Here is a 19,987-nt window from a genome sequence, read left to right on the forward strand (position 1 = left end):
ACTGTGTCAAAGGGGAAGAGGTGTTGCTTCTAGCAGAGTAGGGGACACGCAGAGCATAATTATAAGGTCAGTTCCTTGCACGGTGGAGGTCTGGCTCAGGGGCTCCCTGGAGCGGCTGCCCTCCCTTCTGTTAGAAGGTGGCAAGGAAGTGAGGAGGCCACCGAGCCTCTCGTAGGGTCTTAGGCCACTTGGAATCTGAGTCCCCCCCCCCCCCCCCCCGTCCTGGACTAGAACTGGCATGGACACGAACGTACTTCTTACAATACTAACTGCACTCAACAAATGTGAAAACTGAAATCAGGTCTTAAATGGGTTTGATGAATCGGGGGAGGATAACCAATGGGAAGGAGCGTGGTCAAATTGTTAGGGACTCCCACAGACAGAGTGGGCGGAAGACCAGAAGAAAAAGAGGGAGGCCTCCCGTGGGTAAGGTCTGGGAAGACAAGGGCTCTCGGCAAGGTGGGCCCAGGGTGAGGTTCGCACCTCCACCGAGCTGCTGCTGGGTCGCGGCGGCCGGGGCACAAGATGGCTGCTGCTTCGCTGCGGCTTTCCGTGCAGGACCCGGGGGCTGGTGTTAGGTGCTGCAGGTCCGGGCAGCGGCAGGCAGCCCAGATGGAGTCAGCTGCGGGGAGGGCAGACTGAGGAGAAGGGAAGACGGACCGTTGGAAGCAGGAGGGGAGAAAGGAAGCACGCGAGCGCGGAGAGCGCCCGCGGAGCCCTCGGGCCTCAGGAGTGGGGTCCGCAACGACCGGGGGGGTGGCGGGAAGTCAGGTGGCCGCCTCGGCCAGGGCAGCGGGACCGCGCGTTGGGCTTCGGCAAAGCGGCGGCGCGCGCGCACGGGCCGCCGGGAAGTTGGGAGCGCGGCGTGCGGCGGCGCGCGCGCGCGCACGCGGGCCCGGGCTGCGAGCAGCCGCGGCCGCCCCGGTTGCCTCCCTTAGCCCGGTGTGCTCGGGACTCGGCGCCTCAGGAGGGAGCGGCCAGTGGGCTAGCATCTTGTCGGTGGGGTTCTGAGGCCAGGCTGCCGCGGCCACCTCTTTCTGGTGCCTGAGCCTCCCGGAGGGGCCGGGGCCGGGTCACGGCGGGCTGACTGGTCCCGGGGAGCTGAGACTGCTGGACCCGAAGGCGGAGGTGCACGTCCGGCGGTCGCCTGGCGCCGGGAGGAGGCTGAGGGGACCATGTCTGGGAGGAACTTCCACCTCTCCACCACCGAACGCGTCATCAAAGGTGCTGGGCGGGCTGGGCCCTCCTCGTCCACCCGCGGGAAACGGCCCTCGGCCGGGCGGTGGCGGGAGAACGGAGGGGGAGAGCCGAGGAGGGAGGGCGGCGGCGACCCAGGCTGCTTCCGTCCGGGAGGAGGAGGACCTGGAGGGGCTATGGGGCAGAGGAGGGGGATCCCCTCCCCGCGGGGCCCCGGGCATTTTCTGTTGCGCCTTGACCCGTAGTTTGCTGGAGATTGCTGATTTATCTCCGGTCGAGCTGGACTTGCAGGTGGGGTGGGGATTTCTTCTGCCACCACCCCAAAGGGCCAGGATCCCCATCTTTTTAAAAAAGAAACAATTCCTTTTTTCTCGTCTTGTATCTGGTGAAGCCATCTAGAGTGGCGTGGGCAGGGACTTTAGCAGATTCTTCCAAGTCAGATCTTCTGCCGCTCCGCTCCCCGTCTTTAGGATCTGATTATCTCGCCCCTCCCCCACCTTTTTTAAAGGACATTTACGCGTACCTTTTGGCCCACTTTCTAGAGATCATCACAAGTCACTGTTGTTACTAAAAGAAACAGTGTGGTGAAATAAATACAAATAAATCCATTTGGGAATGTGTGAAAGGGATTCACAGGTCTCTTGACATGATGTTGGTGTTTTATTTTTTGGCCAAAGAGACTTGGAGAAGGATGTTCTCTGATTCAGAGGTCTAACCAAAACTAAACTGTTCCTTACTAATACTTGTGCGATTTTACATTGTTGTTTCTATTCTTAAACTAAGAATACTGGTTTAAACATAACCACTAATTTATGCACTTTTGTTTAGCGTTAACACTTAACTACAACTCTTCTCGCCCGAGTTTTAACAATCGGTTTGATAGCACGATTTTATAAGAAGGGCGTATACCTCGACAAGCCCTGTTAGTGGCTTCTGGATAAAGGGGTTAGCTGTACGAGGGGAAAACTATTAAAATGCTCTTATTTTTTCATTTTGATAATTAGAAGGAGAAAGGAAACTAAGATTGGTGACAAGAATGCATATATTTTTTAAGTGGAAAAGTCTCTTGAATGTTCAGTGAAGGGGGAGAATTTTAGCGTTTAACTTAGATTCTCCCCCCCCCCCCCAACACATGAATCATCATAAATGTTGATTTTCTACACTACATAATTCTAGTGTGTAACTTAGTTTTTTCCCCTCTAAAAAGCCAGGAGCATAAGTGATGATCATAAACATACACTACATAATGTTTAGTAAAGGTAATGGGTTTTTGAGATTTGTCAGTTTGTTTGGTTTTATTAAGGATCTAAGTGAATTGTTCATATAACTGACAGCCCTTTAACTGTTAAATATTTTGACCATTTTAATGTCAGTTTATATAGCATATAACCCATAAAAAGTATAAATCTTCTCTTAAGATAAAGAATATACTAAACATAACCTTTTTTGATGAATCAAGGTCAGTTGTGTACATTAATTTCTGTCCTGTGCTTTTAACATGGCTGGTGCATTCTGCCGTATAAGGGTGTTGGCAGTTTCTTCCTGTACCAAAATGACTCCTTACTGCTATACCATTTAATGCTTTTGTCTGTTTTTAGTTTATCTCCTCCAAGACTGTTTTCTATCTGTCAAAATATGCCCTTCTAATCTGCTGTTTCTAAGCTGAAGTAGGCAGGGAAACCAGATAAACCAGAATTGTGTGTCAAGTCAGAATAAATAGGATCTGAGCGAAGCTTAGTGGCAGTCCTCAAACCTTCAGGTATTATCAAATTCTGATCGCCATTGTTGAATGTAATGTCCATCATAAGATATAAAAGAGATGTTAAAATAACCCTCTTAGACCCTTAAAATATAAAAGTAAAGTAAAATAAAACATAGTTAAAAGGCAGGTGCTGTCTTAGTGCTAGGCATGCTCATAGTTAAGAAAACAACCTCGTAGTCTGTATCATTTAAGTTTGGTTTTTGGCGAACTTATAAATTAATGCATGTTGTATACTTATAAGATTAGTCTTAAATAAATGAAATATAGTGATTTCAACGCCTTAGAAATGTATGGATTTATCTTGTATATAAAAACTTTAGTGTGGGGCACCTGGGTGGCTCAGTCTTTAAGCAGCTGACTCTTCTGAGGTGGTGAGATCGAGCCCCTCGTAGCACTCTGAGGTGAGCTTGGAGCTCTGCTTGGGATTCTGTCTCTCTCCTTCTCTCTGTGACACTTCCTGGCTCTCTCTCTCTCTCTCTCTCTTTCTCTCTCAAAATAAATAAATAAACATTAAAAAAAAAACAACAACCAAACACTTTAGTGTAAGAACTTGACCACAGCAATTTTGGCTTCTCCGTGACTTATGTTGCTTTTTTTCTGGGTTTTCCAGAGTTTGAAATAGTTGAGGTTTGTTCTAAGAAAGTAAGGTGTCACTGTATGTATAATATAGCTAAGATCCATTGTACTGGGTACTAAATCCTGATACGATGTTATCCTGCCTGGCCAGAGTTGTCTGCAGTTATTCACAGCTGGAAATCTTTTTCAGAGGTGAGACCACACCAGAGTTATTTTTGGTTCTGTCATTTCCTGTTAACTTAAAAGTCTACTTAATTGTTTTGTTTGAACAAATCTTGGAGAAGAGTGGGTAGGTAGGAGGGAGTGATTAGTATTTTAAGTGTCCTTTGAAAAGCAACTTTCCTAAAATGAAGGACTAGGCTGATCATCAGAAAAACCTAGATTTTATTGTCTCTGGAACTTACTTGTAACCTTGAAACTTTCTCTCTCTCTCTTTTTTCTACAATCTCATCTGCATAGTAGGGTTAATGATACCTTCTTCGTCAGGCATCTGAGCCATGCAAATGATATAACTGACATGAAAAGCTTAAGACAAGGTAGTATTATGGGGGCCCCTGGGTGGCTCAGTAGCTTAAGCGTCTGACTCTTGGTTTCGCCGCAGGTAGTGATCTCACAGACTGCCAGTTCAAGCCCCGTGTCAGGCTTTTCGCTGATTGAGTGGAGCCTGCTTGGGATTCTCTCTGCCCTCTCTCTCTCTGCCCTTCCTCTGCTCGCTTGCACGCTCTCTCGCTCTCTCAAAATAAATAAATAAGCTCTCTCAAAATAAATAAATAAAGACAAGGTAGTATTATGAAACATGATAGTAGTTTGATAATAAATCAGTTTCTACAGAAGTGGTAGGTAGAGAAATCGTTAACATTTGAAAAACACCAGAATTAGAAAGTACATGAAATTATGTTAGAAAACTGAAACTATCTCTTCTATAATTTATTACTTTATTTTATTTTTTTAAGGTTTTACTTTCAGATAATCTCTATACCCAATGTGGGGCTCAAACTTGCAACACCGTGATCAAAAGTCCCATGCTGTACTGACTGAGCCAGGCAGGTGCCCCATTCTCTCTTACAGTTTAGAGGGTATCTGTCTGGGTGGAGTCCCATGTGAAAGAAAGTGAAGAGAGACCAGTACAGTTCTGCCTAGTACTTTCTTGGCAGCTGGTTTCTTCCCTAGCAGTTGAAGGTGTCTGGATCTAAATTTTTTTTAATGTTTTATTTACTCTTGAGAGAGAGAGACAGAGCATGAATGAGGGAAGGGCACAGCGAGAGAGGGAGACACAGAATCTGAAGCAGACTCCAGGCTCTGAGCTGTCAGCATAGAGCCCAATGCGGGGCTCGAACTCATGAACTGTGAGGTCATGACCTGAGCCAGAGTCGGACGCTCAACCGACTGAGCCACCCAGGTGCCCCAATGTTTATTCATTTTTGAGAGAGAGACAAAGAGCGTGAGTTGGGGAGGAGCAGAGAGAGAGGGAGATGCAGAATCCAAAGGAGGCTCAGGCTCTGAACTGTTAGCACAGAGTCTGACGTGGGACCCGGACCCACAAACCGTGAGATCGTGACCTGAGCCAAAGTTGGACGCCTAACCAACTGAGCCACCCAGGCACCCCTTTTTTTTAATTTTTAAAGTAACAGTTCTGAGTGTCTTTAGAATAGTCCATATGCATTGGGGTATCACTCTTGGTGACTGGAAACTCAAATGACTGAATTGTGAAAATCTTTCAGCTTGATTTTTTTTTTTCCTTCTGGTTTCCAAGTTTCTTTTCTGTTTGAGGGAATTTTTTTCTTTGACAGTGATTGTTATAAAAACAGTTTTTTCCCCTGGGCTGAATCTTTTCAGAAGCAGCAAGGAAATTTCACCAGGAATTACATGACAGATGTGGAGAATCCATTGTTGGTGGCCAAATGGTGTTTTACAGAAAAGTCTGACTTATTTTCAATAAGATGCTGATATATTGCTCCCATTCATTTGGAATTCAAGTATATTGTATATTCACAGAAAGAATTGTGTCCTTGGTAGCACACACTGGAGGCTACTGGTTCTTTAATATCCTGCCAATTGGAATAGTGTGGCTATGGTTTTCTTACAGGATTTTAAGAATAGTATGGACAGAAATTGCTGTTTTCTCAGGTATACCCTGAACCCTGTTTCAGTTTCTGGTACCTATTCCTCATTTATTTCCACATCTCTTTGCCTTCTCTTGCCTTTTTTTTTTTTTTTTTTTTTTTATTAGGAGAATGGATTTACTAAGGTTTTTTTGTTTTTGTTTTTCTTTTTAAGTTTATTTACTCATTTTGAAAGACAGAGATCATGTGCACATGGGTGAGCAGGGGAGGGGCAGAGAGGGAGAGAGAGAATCCTAAGCAGGCTCCATACTGTCAGCACAGAGCCCGACAAGAGGCTTGATCTCTGAACTGTGAAATCATGCCCTGAGCCAGAATCAAGAGTCGGATGCTTAACTGAGTCACCCAGGCGCCCGCCAAGTTTTTTTCTTTTCAATGTAAGCTCAATCCTGCTTATTATAACATTTGAAAGGCAGAAAGGGAAGAAAACAAAGGTGTCATATTCCTTCCTTCCCTGCAGAAACAAGTTCTCTTAATACTTTTCATGTATTTCTATCTGCTAGTGTATTTTGAATTCAAAGAAGAATGGATCACATATATTAAAGCTTGTACTTGGCAAATGTTTCATATTATTTTAACACAAATATTATAATTTTACCTAAATACTCATGATGATCTCAACCAATATGAAAACGGTTTGAAAGTGCTTGTATTCATATTTTGGTCCTTTGTATTTTCAATCATTTGATACAGTGCCAATCTAGAAGAAACATTTTTAAGTATAAATATTTAATGTGGTCAAGTCATATAGTACATATCTGTTGAATTTGTCAACACCATTTAAGTTATACTTAGTTTACCATTGTAATTAACAAGCCACCACAACATTTAAACACTGGAAATCTATGCTATTTGAGTTTCATACCTCTCAGTGGAAGTCTCAAACCTTGGAAAGGACATCTTAATGTAAACACTTAAATCTTTTTTGAGCAGGAATAAGGTGTTCTTTCTTACCTGTATGTTAATGGTTGTGATTAAAGCTTTATTTATAACACATGTGGTAATAAAGCTTTCTTCTATAAAGCAACATATTACCACTTTTAGTAAAGTTAAAAAAATGTTTTTGGGGAACACCTGGGATTCTCTCTCTCCCTCTCTCTCTGCTTGGCATTCTCTCTCTTCCTCTTTCTCTGCTCCTTTCCCACTCTCAAAATAAAAAAATAAAACTTAAATGTTTTGGGGGGCACCTGGTTATCTCAGTTGGTTAAGCGTTGGACGTCAGCTCAGGTTGTGATCTCGTGGTTCATGAGTTCAAGCCCTGCATCGGGCTCCCTGCTGTCAGCATGGAACCTGCTTTGGATTCTCTGTCCACCCCCTCTCTCTGCCCCTCCCCTGTTCATGCCTGTGTGCGCTCTCTCTCAAAAATAAACATTGGGGCATCTGGGTGGCTCAGTTGGTTAAGCATCCGACTTCAGCTCAGGTCATTATCTTGTGGTTTGTGAGTTTGAGCCCTGCGTTGGACTGTGCTGACAGCTCAGAGCTTGGAGCCTGCTTTGGATTCTGTCTCCTTCTCTCTCTGCCCCTCCTCTGCTCCCGCTCTGTCTTTCTCTCAAATAAATAAATAAATAAATAAATAAATAAATAAATAAATAAAGTTTTTGGATCATTTGAGTGAAAAATGCTAAGGATTCAGTAGTTAAGATGAATTAAAGAATTAATTGAAAACCTTTCTGAAGTGGTATTTGGTAATAAAATACCTTACCATTAAAGTAACATTTTGGGGAAAAAAATAATTTTTAGACATATCTATGAGAGACAAAATTGTTCAGCTAATTCTTGGTATTTGTAGTCATTTTGGAGCTTTGCTGCTACTTAATTGGAAGGACTAATGGAAATAAAGGGGTGTCTGGTAATCATTATCATCCTTTGGTGCAATCATTAATAGACTATTATACTCTGTTTTAAAGTTTTCATGTTAAATTTTAGCTGCATTTTATTATTTTTTTTAAGTTTATTTTGAGAGAGAGAGCAAGCACATGTGGGGAAGGGGCAGAGAGAAAGAGGGAGAGAGAATCCCAAGCAGGCTCTGCATTACCAGTGCAGAGCCTGATGTGGGGCTCAAATTCATATACAGCGAGATCATGACCTGAGCCAAAGTCAGACACTTAGCCAACTGAGCCACTCAGGTGCCCCTTAGCCACATTTTAAATTGCAAAACTGAGATGTAAAAATTTCAGTTCATCCTTGGTGGTATCTGACTTAGGTATTTTTATAATCTACCTAATTATTCAGATACATGCACAGAGTACTTTTAGTTTTATTTATTTGATACAAACTAGATTTTTATCAAGAAATTTGTTTCTTGAGTCTTTATTATTAGAAAAACGTACAACTTGGTAACTAGATCTCTAGCCTGGTGACAGAAAGATACGCTGTATAAGCTGGCCAAGGCAATGTGCATTTTCTATGATCATTATTAGATTTATTGAATGTGAACAATTCATGAGATTTTGTGCAGTCTAGACAGTGTTAGCCCAACAGACTGAAACAAATGAAATAAATACTGGGAGACAATTCAAGAATTTATTCAACAATTACCTATATAATCCTTGCTAAAAATGTTTAATCTGGATCAAGTTATAATAAACAATCAGACAAATCCAGTTTGTGGGATTTCTCTAAAACAACTGGTCTGAACTCTTCGAAAATGTCAAGGTGATAAAAAATATAAAAGGCAGAGAGACTATTATAGATGAAAGAAAATGAAAGAGAAATGACAGGTATATTGCCAAGCCTGGATTGGGAAAATAAAAAGCTGTACAGGCCATTTTGGAGACAACTGAGGAAATTTGAATATGGAGTATATAATAGATAATAACATGTCAGTGTTAAATGTCTGGATCTGATGATAATGCTATTGTGCTTATAAAGGAGAATGTTCTTATTCTTAGCCAATACCTGATGTAGTATTTATGTTGAAATGTCATGATGTCAGCAATTTGCTTTCAAATGGTTCAGAAAAAAAAATTATGTATTTGTTGAGAGAGAGTAAAAGTAGCAAAATGTTTACCATGTTGAAAAGGTAAGGAGCAAATGTGTATTCATTTAACTATTCTTTTACTTTTTTTTTTTAAAGGTGTTAATTAAATTTTTAAAAAGCTTTTACTTATTTGTTTTGAGAGAGAGGGAGAAAGCCTGAGTTTGAACAGGGGGTGGGGCAGAGGGAGAGGGAGACTGAAAGTCCCAAGCAGACAAAGAATCCCAAGCAGGTTCTGTGCCCCCAGCGCAGAGCCCGACATGGGTCTCAAACGCCATCCAGGCGCCCCAAGATTTTATTTTTAAGTAATCTCTACACCCAGCGTGGCCTTGAACTCACAACTCACAAAAAATCAAGAGTTGCACACTCCACTCACTGAGCCAGCCAGGTACCCCTAATCTTTTACTTTCTTATAGGATTTCAGTTTTTCAAAATACAAAGTTGGGGAGAGAAAGGCTTCGGAAAGGCTACCATCATATTTAAGGATTCAGTAGTGTCTTAGGGAAAGCTTAAAAGAAGAAAATTTTAAAGTATATTATACCTGATGTGAAGTAGAGGTAACTTCTTTAGCAGAACAAGAGGTTGTTGCAGTTACATAGGGTTTGGAAAAACATGCAGAAATGAGGATGGAGAAAAACAAAGTGTATTTGATTAAGGAGTAGACAGGGTGGGTAAAACTAGAAACCTCAAAGAATTGAAAGAGGTAAAACAAAAAAGAGGAAGAGAGATAGCTGAAAACTGCTAGGGCAATTGATGGTGATTCTATTAAGGGAATAGCAAGATTATTTTGATGGCTATATGTTTTTAAAAACCCAAAGCTTAATTGGCTTATAAATGTAACTCAGAATTATAGGTAATTGAGGGGCGCCTGGGGGCTCAGTCAGTTGAGTGCCCGACTTCGGCTCAGGTCATGATCTCACGGTTTGTGAGTTCGAGCCCTGGGCTGGGCTCTGTGCTGACAGCTCAGAGTCTGGAGCCTGCTTCGGATTCTGTGTGTCCCTCTCTCTCTCTGCCCCACTTGTACTCTGTCTCTCTCTCAAAAGTAAGTAAAGCATTAAAAAAATTAAAAGAATTATAGACAATTGAAACATTGTACAAATAGAAATTGTGGAAAGTGAGACCTGTTTTAATTTTATTGAAGAGATTATGAAAAAAGTGGGAAAAGGTGGCATAGGGATAAAACAAATATTCAAAAGCACTAATAAGCAGAGGAGATAGAAAGGATTTTCTAAGTGCATTTCCCCATCCCTGTTAATCACACCACTTACCCATTTAGTCACTGGCTCAGATGACAAGCCTGGGAGTCAGGCCAGACCCTGTCCTGTCCCTTGCACTTCACATCCAGTTCTTCCAGACTCAGTTCTATGGACTTTTGGTTTGCACATAGCCTTCTACTTCATCTCCCTCTCTGACTTCTTGTTTATACCATTGCAGTAGCCTTGTGCTAGGGCTATTTAATCTAATGTCTATATTGCCATCATGATCTGTAGATAATGTAAAGGATTATTCTTATGCTTGAAATCCTTCATGAGCCTGTTCTGCCCACAGAATGAACTCTAAACTCTGTTGATCTATAGTTCCCCTCATGCTAAACTGTGTGTTACTTTCTCCTCTCATTTCATACCCCTGTTCCCAAACTTTACTACTGCTTGTGGTCCCTAGAATGCCATGAAATTTTATATCTGTGAATGGGTTCTTTGTATTATTTTTATATAGACTCTTGTGCCCCAACTTGACCAGGTCCTATTTCTCTTTCAAGATTTAGCTAAGAGGACATCTGAGAAGCGTTTTCCCTTTTACTAAGAGGCTGTCTAGAATAATGGTTTTTAGAACACGGGCTTGGAAGTCAGACATACTTGGATTCAAATGCTGCGTCTTTTAGTAGCAGTATGACCTTGGACCAGTCACTTAATCTTGTTTTTCCTCAGTTTCTCTATCCGAAGAAAAGGGATAATATAACCCACTTTACAGGATAGTTGTAAGGATTAAATAAACTCCACAAACAGTGATAGGAGCCTAGTAAGTGCTCAATGTATGTTAGCTGCTATCATCATCATTAGAAGGGTTAGATACTGGGGTCCCTGGGTGGCTCAGTTTGTTAAGTATCTGACTCTTTTTTTTTTTTTTTTTAATTTATTTATTTCTGGGGAGAGCGCAAGCAGGGGAGGGACAGAGAGAGGGGGACAGAGGATCTGAAGCAGGTTCTGCGCTGACAGCCTGACAGCAGCAAGCCCAATGTGATGCTGGAACTCATGAACCAGGAGATCATGACCTGAGTGGAAGTGGGTCACTCAACCGACTGAGCCACCCAGGTGCCCTGCGTCTGACTCTTGATTTTGGCTCAGGTCATGATCTCGCAAGTTATTGAGTTTGAGCCCTGCTTTGGGTTCATATATGTATGTGTACATATATTTGTGTACATATATGTATATATAAAAATATATATATATGAAGGGTTAGATATTGCTCCTATGAACAGTCTCATTGCTTTTCAAATTTCTCTAAATATTTTTGTTATTTATTTACATTAAACTATTCTCTTCAAGGGCAAGAACTGTGCATTATTAATGCTGGATACAGTGCCTAGCACGTAAATGCTTAGTAAATGTTTAAGTAAGTGAAAGCTTAAGAAGCTTATTTTATGGAAGATAGTGTAGAAAAGGGCACAGTCTCTGCTAATTACTAGCTCTGATACTTTTTTATTTATTTTCCTTGCTTGAAGTTTATTATTTTTAAAAAGAATTTTTAAAATGTTTATTTATTTTTGAGAGAGAGAGAGAGAGAGACAGAATGAGCAGGGGAGGGGCAGAGAGAGAGGGAGACACAGAATCTGAAGCAGGCTCCAGGCTCTGAACTGTCAGCACAGAGCCCAACGCGGGGCTCGAACCCATGAACCATGAGATCATGACCTGAGCTGAAGTCTGACGCTTAACCGACTGGGCCACCCAGGTGCCTCTATTACTATTTTTTTTTAAGTGTATTTATTTTGAGAGGCAGAGCGAGCAGAGGAAGGGGCAGGGAGAGAAAGGGAGAGAGAGAATCCCCAGCATTCTCTGTGTTAGAGTGGAGCCCTGATGTGGGACTCAAACTCATGAACCTTGAGATCATGACCTGAACCAAAATCAAGAGTCAGATGCCTAGCTGACTGAGCCACCCAGGTGCCCTTCCTTGCTTTGAGTTTAAAATGAGTGATAACAGGGGGCGCTTGGGTGGCTCAGTCAGTTGAGTGACTTTGACTCAGGTCATGATCTCGCAGTTCATGAGTTTGAGCCCCACGTCGGGCTCTGTGCTGACCGCTCAGAGCCTGGAGCTTGCTTTGGATTGATTCTGTGTCTCCCTCTCTGCCCCTCCCCTATTGTATGTAATGCATAGTACCTCTAGTGGGTGCTTAATAAATGTTAGCTGTTCTTTATTAAAGGAGTTAATCTTGAATCTTAGATTTGATAGCAGATCTGTTTGACTTTAAGTGGCATATGTGAAATGAATGTTTAAGAGTGTTGTATTTTATGTTTTCCAACTGTAGTCTCCTTAGGACTTTTGAAAGGATTTAAACCTAAAATGCTTGATAAGGAAATTTCCTTTGGGGCATCTGGGTGGCTCAGTAATTAAGCTTGTGCCTTTGTCTTGGATCGTAATCTCAGGGTTCATGAGTTCTAGCCCCGCATCAGGCTTTCAGTGCAGATCCTGCTTCGGATCCTCTGTCCCCTTCTCTCTCTGCCCCTCCCTTGCTTGTGCTCTCTCCCCGCCTCTCAAAAATAAACATATAGTAAAAAAAATAAGGAAATTTCCTTCTATAGTATAGGTAGAATTTCATATATCATAAATTTATAAACATATTTGATGAATTCCTACAAGAAACACATTTCTCTCTTAAGCTTAAATACAGTCTTGAAAAGTACTCAGCATATATTAGCTTCCCAAAAGCGTGACAGAGATTAGAAGTATGGAGCTTCCTAGGACTAATACCACCATGGAGAGCAGACGTCTAAATGGTAGACTATATCTGATATGAAATCTTTGCTTCCTCACTCTACAAATTGACAATCCTTTCAAGTTTAAACTTTGGACATTGATCAGTAGCCTAAAGAAATAAGACTCAATTTGTGGTTTTTTTGTGTGTATCCATAGGTACGTTGTGTTCTTGTGACCTAAGGGTTTGTGGAGGTTTAAAAATAACATAGGATAAAACAAAAAACTAAATAACATTAAAAGAAAAACCATAAATAAAATAAGAGTTTCAGTGAATGGCCAGAGTAATAAAGGTAATTGGTAGATTTATCCATAAAAGGAAGCTAGTTATTTTTGACTATTGCATGCTGTTTTATTAAAAACTATGAATGTCACTATAACCTTACTGTTTCTATCAGATTATCATTGATAGTGATTATTACTTAATTGGTTCTGGGAGGGCTAGTTCCTAATATTTTGAAAGTGTGCTCTGGGACTATCAGAGAATAGAGGGAATGATCTCAAAGAGCTATGTCAGATCATTGAAATAAAACTACTTGTTCTAGTAGGTTATGAAAGGATCTGAAAGCTACATATGACTTTCGGTAATAATACTTAACATAACCTTTTCAGTGGTGTTTAACTGGTTCATGATTGGAAAAGCAGGAGAGTAGATTAGGAACTAAATCTGCAAAAGTAGGGCAGGCTTGCTGGCTTAAAATAGGAATGAAAGCAGGGTTATTTGTAGTGAACAGAGATAGCTATTTGGGTAAATCCTGGTGTCCCATGGGGGTTAAGACCACACAATAATCTAAAAATAAAGCTTATAGGCCAATAGCTTTTAAGGTTTATATTTCATAGTTGCTGCTGGATTAAAGTGGTCATCATCAATGTTTTCTTTCTCTTGTATGCAGCTCTGCACCTGATATTAGGTATATTTACCTAAAAATATCATTTATGTAGTAGATCTATATTGTAGCAGGATATTGAACTGATTTTGCCTGTGAAGAGGCTGCAGAATTTCTTCAGTGTGCTTTAGAAACTTAGTTTAAAAATTTTGTGAGGTTTTTGTTTTTAGATTATAGATTCATAGGATGTTGCAGAGAATGTACAGAGAGAGGTCCTACGCATCCTCCCGTAGGTCTCTGTCCTCCACAGTGTCAACATCCCACACTACCACAGCACTGTACCAAACCGAGAAATTGACATTGGCACAATTCATAGAGTTTATTCAGGTTTCACCAGTTATACATGTACCTGTGCACGCATGCATGTATGTGTAGCTGTATGCAATTTTACTTGCGTAGACTTGCATAACTACCACCATGATCAGTGTAACTCACCACAAGACTCCTGTGTTACTGCCTCTTTGTAGCCACACTCATCCTCTTCAAGAAACTCAATATTGTTTGTTTATTATGTTCTTTAAAAGTTTTATTTATGGGGCACCTGGGTGGCTCAGTAGGTTAAGTGTCCAATTAAATAGGTTAAGTGTCCAGCCTGATCTTGGCTCAGGTCATAATCTTATGGTTTTTGGGATTGAGCTCCCTGTGGGGCTCTGCACTGACAACATGGAACCTGCTTGGGATTTTCTCTTTCCTTTTCTTTGTGCCCCTCCCCTGCTCACACTCTCAAAAATAAATACATAGATAAATACAAATTAAAAAATAAAAATCTCGTTTATTTTAAGAAATTTGTGCACCCAACATGGGACTCAAACTCACAACCTCAAGATCAAGAGTCACATGCTCTTCTGACTGAGCCAGCCAAGCACCCTTGTTTGTTTTAAATCATGTGTACGCTTGGTTGGATTAGGGTTTTTGATTCTGAGTTGGAAGCACTGTAAAAAAAATTTTATTGAAATACAGGTAATCTAACAACAACTGAATCATGGTAAAAAGCTAGGTTAAAATGTATCAGCAGGGATACCTGGCTGGCTGTCAGTAGAGCATGTGACTTTTTTTTTCTTTAAGATTTTATTTTTAAGTAATCTCTACACCCAACATGGGACTGAAACCTATATCCCTGAGATCAAGAGTCACATGCTCTACTGACTGAGCCAGCCTGGTGCCCCAGAGCATTTGACTCTTGATCTCAGGATCTTGAGTTCAAGCACCATGTTGGGCATAGAGCTTACTTAAAAAAAAATAATATGTTAGCAATTTGAGAGCACTAAAAATTTCTTGGATGAATATATATAGGCTTAGAATGATGGTCCTCAACTAATCAGAATCAGCTCTGGAGCTTTAAAAAAATGCAGAAAAATGGCTTCTGTGGCCCCATTCTAGATAAGTCTAGAAAGCAGTGTCGAGTATAAAAATGTAAGTTCCAAAAAAAAAAAGTGAGTTACAAAAGGATGCACAGTATGATACTGTTTATATAAAATTTAAAATATACTGTGTTGTGTATAGATATAACAAATTATATACATGTGGGAAGGATATACAACTACTTAAATGTAGTAATAACCTCTGGAGAGGAAGGAATCGGATGAAGGTTGCTCAGTTATATCTGCAACATTTTATTAGTTCTTTTTTTAAAAGAAATTTTTTTAATGTTTATTTTTGAGAGAGAGAGAGAGATAGAGATACAGAGGGTGAGCAGAGGAGGGGCAGAGAGAGAGGGAGACACAGAATCTGAAGCAGGTTCCAGGCTCTGAGCCGTCAGCACAGAGGCTGACGTGAGGCTTGACCCCACAAACCGTGAGATCATGACCTGAGCCGAAGTCGGACACTTAACTGACTGAGGTACCCAGGCGCCCCAAGCAACATTTTAGCTCTTAAAAATATTTGAAACAGATATGGCAAACTCAATATTTTAAATCTACATGTTAGGTATATGGGTAGGTAGCAACATTTAAATTATTAATATTATTTCCTATACCATTTTATGTAAAATTATTTTTGAAATATTTCATTAAAAATATCCATACAGGGGCACCTCAGTGCCTGAGTGGGTTAAGCATCTGACTCTTGATTTCTACTCAGGTCATGGTCTCACAGTTTGTGAGTTCAAGCCCCACATTGAACTCTGCACTGATAGTATAGATCCTGCTTGGGATTCTGTCTCTCTCTGCTCCTGCTCACGCACACTCTCTCCCTCTCTCTCTCTCAAAATAAATAAATACACTTAAAAAGATTTAAAAATATCCATACATGCAGTATATTAGATGTATGTCTGTCATTTCTTCCTTTCTCTCTTTTAGTATACCTTTTATTTTGGTGCCAAGAGTCAAGTGCTGCTATAACAAATACCTAAAAAGTGTGGAAGTGGCTTTGGAACTTTGAGAAGATCCAGCTCAAGTCTCAAGTTTCTGATGTCCTTCCTTGATTTCTGTAGCTACAGCTGACATCCCTTTATATTCTTCCATGCTAAGAGCCTGTACCATACAATGTATTGTTTAACTGTTTTGTGTTCATATTAAATCTTGTTTTATGTGAATTCTTTTGCCTACTTAAATAGAACATGGGACACCTGACTGGCTCAGTCGGTGCAGCAGGCTACTCCTGATCTCAGAGTTGTGAGTTCAAGCCCCACGTTGATAACTTAAAAATAATCACTTAAAAGTGCAGAGATTACTTAAAAATAAGATCTTATAAAAAAAAATTAAATGTTTATTTATTATTTATTTTTGAGAGAGAGAGAGCGAGCTAGTGGGGAAGGGGCAGAGACACACACACACACACACACACACACACACACACACAGAATCCAAAGTAGGTTCCATGCTCTGAGCTGTCAGCACAGAGCCTGATGTGGGGCTCAGACCCACAAACTGTAAGATCATGACCTGAGCTGAAGTCAGATGCTTAACTGACTGAGCCACCCAGGTGCCCCAAAAATAAAATCTTAAAAAAAGAAAAAAGTAGACCATAAAGTGCTGCTATGTGTTAAAACTGTGTAATCTATAAATGACTTACACAATGTGAGCATGTAATAGGTGCCAGATAAATATTGAATTATTTAACTCAGAATATAACTACTTCCCTAGTATTTTTGAATTTTAATTAATGAACCCTTCCAGCTCTCTGTATCCTATAGATTTCAGAACTTTAGACTTTAGCAGATATTATTATCCAGTTCCAGGAAGGCTAGCTATAGAAACTTAGATCTATTCAGTTATTGAATGTTTTGTTTTTTACTATCATACAGTCTTTCAGCTTTTATGAGGATGACACTGGATAATTAGACTTGAATTGTAAATTGCAGATGAAGGTAAAATGCCAGAGTTTCATAAAGAAACAGGAAAGATTTGGTGATTGTATCCAATCTTTCCTAGCTCCAATTATTAGGAAGAGAGATAGTGAATTCTTCTAAGTTAGCTACTTTAAAAACAAATAGCAATAGTAGGTAGAATGATAAGAGTATAAAATGCTTCATTATTATGAAGAACAGTGCAATCTTAGCATGTGTAGACTTCACATATTGAAGTTGACACTAGAAAGGTAAATTTAGTAATTTTTTTTAAATCTCTCTTCTCTTTTATAATAGAGCCACAGATTCTTAGTACTCCTTATGCAATTCCGGTGTGAAGTTGTTACTAACAACATTGGAAGTTCTGAAGTTTTTGAATGATTTTGTATATTTGTCTGAGAATTAGGGTGGATTCAAGATGACCACTAATAATCACTTTACTGTCACTCACTTTGTTGTGTGGGATTTTTTTTTAATATAAAAGAGGCAGTTATAGCTAATTTATCTAGAATTGTGTAAAATCTTTTTCTTTTCCATGAGAGTATGTTTTGTGTATTTGTTGTGTGTTATGCCTACATAGTTCTCATTTGGACTTACACTTTAGTGGCCACTTGGCTTATTTTCATTCCTTCCCATGTTATATCATGTTGATTTGTACATTAAGAAAAAGTATTAGAGATTATTTGGTAAAGCAGTGTAGCGAAAGAGGGAGAAGAGCTTACTTAGGCTCTGGACTCCGCTGACATGGGATCAAGGTCCAGCTCCTCTAGTTGCTAGTTGTGAGGTCTTAGACAAATTTTCTAACTTCCTAAGCCTTGGTTGCCACACCTGTCAAAAAGAGAAAATAATACTTCATAGAGTGTTATTAGGTTAAATGAGAGTATATATAAAGCACATAGCGGGGCGCCTGGGTGGCTCAGTGGGTTGGGCGTCCGACTTCAGCTCAGGTCACGATCTCACGGTCCGTGAGTTCGAGCCCCGCGTCGGGCTCTGGGCTGATGGCTCAGAGCCTGGAGCCTGCTTCCCATTCTGTGTCTCCCTCTCTCTCTGCCCCTCCCCGGTTCGTGCTCTGTCTCTCTCTGTCCCCAAAATAAATAAAACGTTAAAAAAAAAAAATTTAAAGCACATAGCATAATGCCTGTTGTGTAGTTAGCACACAAACAGTAAACATCATGGTCGTTATTATTATTGCAAATCCAGTTAAGAAAATTGAAATCTAAAACCTATATTGAAAAGGCTTTGTGGATACTGTAGTTTTAGCAGTTTAGCACAATATAAATAATTTAGCATCGGATATTTTTTAGCAAATTGAATGTACTTTTTTTTTTTTTAAAGCAAATTGAATGTATGAATTATAAGAGTAACACATCATTAGCAAGTAGGGTATATCCCAGAAATGCAAAATTGGTTTGAAAATCATTCAGTGTAGGGGCATCTGGGTAGCTCAGTTGGTTAAATGCCCGATTTTTGACTCGGGTCATGATTTGTGACTTATGAGTTCGAGCCCCACGTCAGGTTCTCTCCTCTCAGCATAGAACCCACATGGGGTGTAAAGATTGCCTGCAAATAAAATATTAAAAACATAAGTAAAATAAAAATTTGCCCAGAGTTGAGGCATCTGGCCAGCTCAGTTGGAAAAACAATGCAGCTCTCAATCTTGGAGTCGTGAGTTCAAGTCCCCCATTGGGTTCAAAGATTACTTAAAAAATAAACATTGCTTAGAGTTGAAATGCCTTTTAAATAGGGAAAAAAATATCTGCCCTTTATTGCTAGCTTTAATATGTGGGTGTGTTTTTAGTGATCTTTTATACCTCCCTGCAAATCACAGAAAAAGAGAAAAAGAAAAATGAGCAAAGGATACAATGTTTATAGATAATTTATAAATGAGTACATTTAAATGGCTGATAAACACGTGAGCTTATAATGTATGAACAAAGATACTTGTTGCTACATTATTCATAAGAGCAAAGAAAATAAAAAAAAATCTGCAATGTTTAATAAAGCAGATTAGTTAGGTGAATTATGTTATCTCCATGATGCAGTCTGAAAATTATAGAAGAACATTTGTTGTTATGAGAAGATTTTAGTAGTTTACTACAAAATTTAACAAAAGACAGATTACAAGATTGTATAGTATAACTGTTTATAAAATAATATATTTAAATATTTAAAATGTTAAGATATATACCAAAATTTTAAATGGTTATCTTTGACATTCTAAGAGATTTGTTTTTGTCTTGTGGTAGTTACTGTTTTTTGTGCTCTTTAGTCTTAAAAAATTCTTTTGCATTGAGTTATAATGTAGTATCTTTGATTTAAAGAAATCTCCAAAGAGTAGTTTGAAGGTTGATAATTGATACTACATGGGTATTCATTATGCTGTTGAACATTTTATAAGAAAAATTTGCTGGGACACCTGAGTGTCTCAGTCAGTTGAGCGTCTGACTCTTGGTTTTGGCTCAGGTCATGATCTTCCGGTCCAAGGGACTGAGCCCTGTGTCAAGCCAAGCCCCAAGTCAGGCTCTGCACTGACTCTATGGAGCCTGCTTGGGATTCTCTCTCTCCCTCCCTCCCTCCCTCTCTGCCCCTCCCCTGTTTGCTCTCTCTCACATTTTCTCACTCTCTCAAAATAATTAAATAAACTTAAAATCTTTAATAAAAAATAAATTTTATTTATTTTGAGAGAGTGAGAATGCAATAGAGAGTGGGGGAGGGGCAGAGAGAGAGGGAGAGAGAGAATCCCAAACAAGCTCTGTGCTGACAGAGTAGAGCCTGACCAGGCTGGGCTTGATCTCACAAACCCCGAAATCATGACCTAAGGTGAAATCAAGGGTCAGTCGCTCGGGGTGCCTGGATGGCTCAGTTGGTTAGGCGACCGACTTCGGCTCAGGGCACGATCTCACAGTCTGTGAGTTCGAGCCCCACGTCAGGCTCTGTGCTGACAGCTCAGAGCCTGGAGCCTACTTCAGATTCTGTGTCTCCCCCCTCTCTCTCCCCTTCCTCTGCTCTCTGTCTGTCAATAATAAATAAACATTAAACAATTTTTTTAAAAAAAGAAAGAGTCAGTCGCTCAACCTACTGACCCACCTAGGTGCCCTGAGATTTTGAATTTTGACATAAAGATCTATTGATGATATATTGATGATCTGTTCATGTTCTGTAATCCCTCTTAGCCTTATAGAAACAGGTAGTGAGTTTTCCTGTCTGCTGACA

The 19,987-nt window shown here is 40.2% G+C and overlaps 1 protein-coding gene across 7 annotated transcripts in view; it reads left to right on the plus strand.

Annotated features, from left to right (window-relative positions):
* The first annotated feature begins 231 nt into the window (after nt 1-231).
* PPP3CC (protein phosphatase 3 catalytic subunit gamma) overlaps nt 232-19,987 on the plus strand; it is a 105,746-nt gene continuing 85,990 nt past the window's right edge. For 3 of the 7 annotated variants that reach the window (XM_078445454.2, XM_078445450.2, XM_078445453.2), the window contains exon 1: nt 866-1,224. Coding sequence is in view for 5 of the 7 variants with exons in the window: in XM_078445450.2 (XP_078301576.1) it covers nt 1,176-1,224 (49 nt within the window). In the remaining 2 variants the exon portion in view is untranslated. Of the gene's footprint in view, nt 302-864; nt 1,225-19,987 lie in introns of those variants that run through there. The other 4 variants (XM_078445455.2, XM_078445452.2, XM_078445449.2 and 1 more) reach the window with 4 other exon arrangements.

Source organism: Panthera onca, chromosome B1 (genome assembly GCF_046562875.1).
Source record: "Panthera onca isolate mPanOnc1 chromosome B1, mPanOnc1 haplotype 2, whole genome shotgun sequence".
NCBI lineage: Eukaryota > Metazoa > Chordata > Mammalia > Carnivora > Felidae > Panthera > Panthera onca.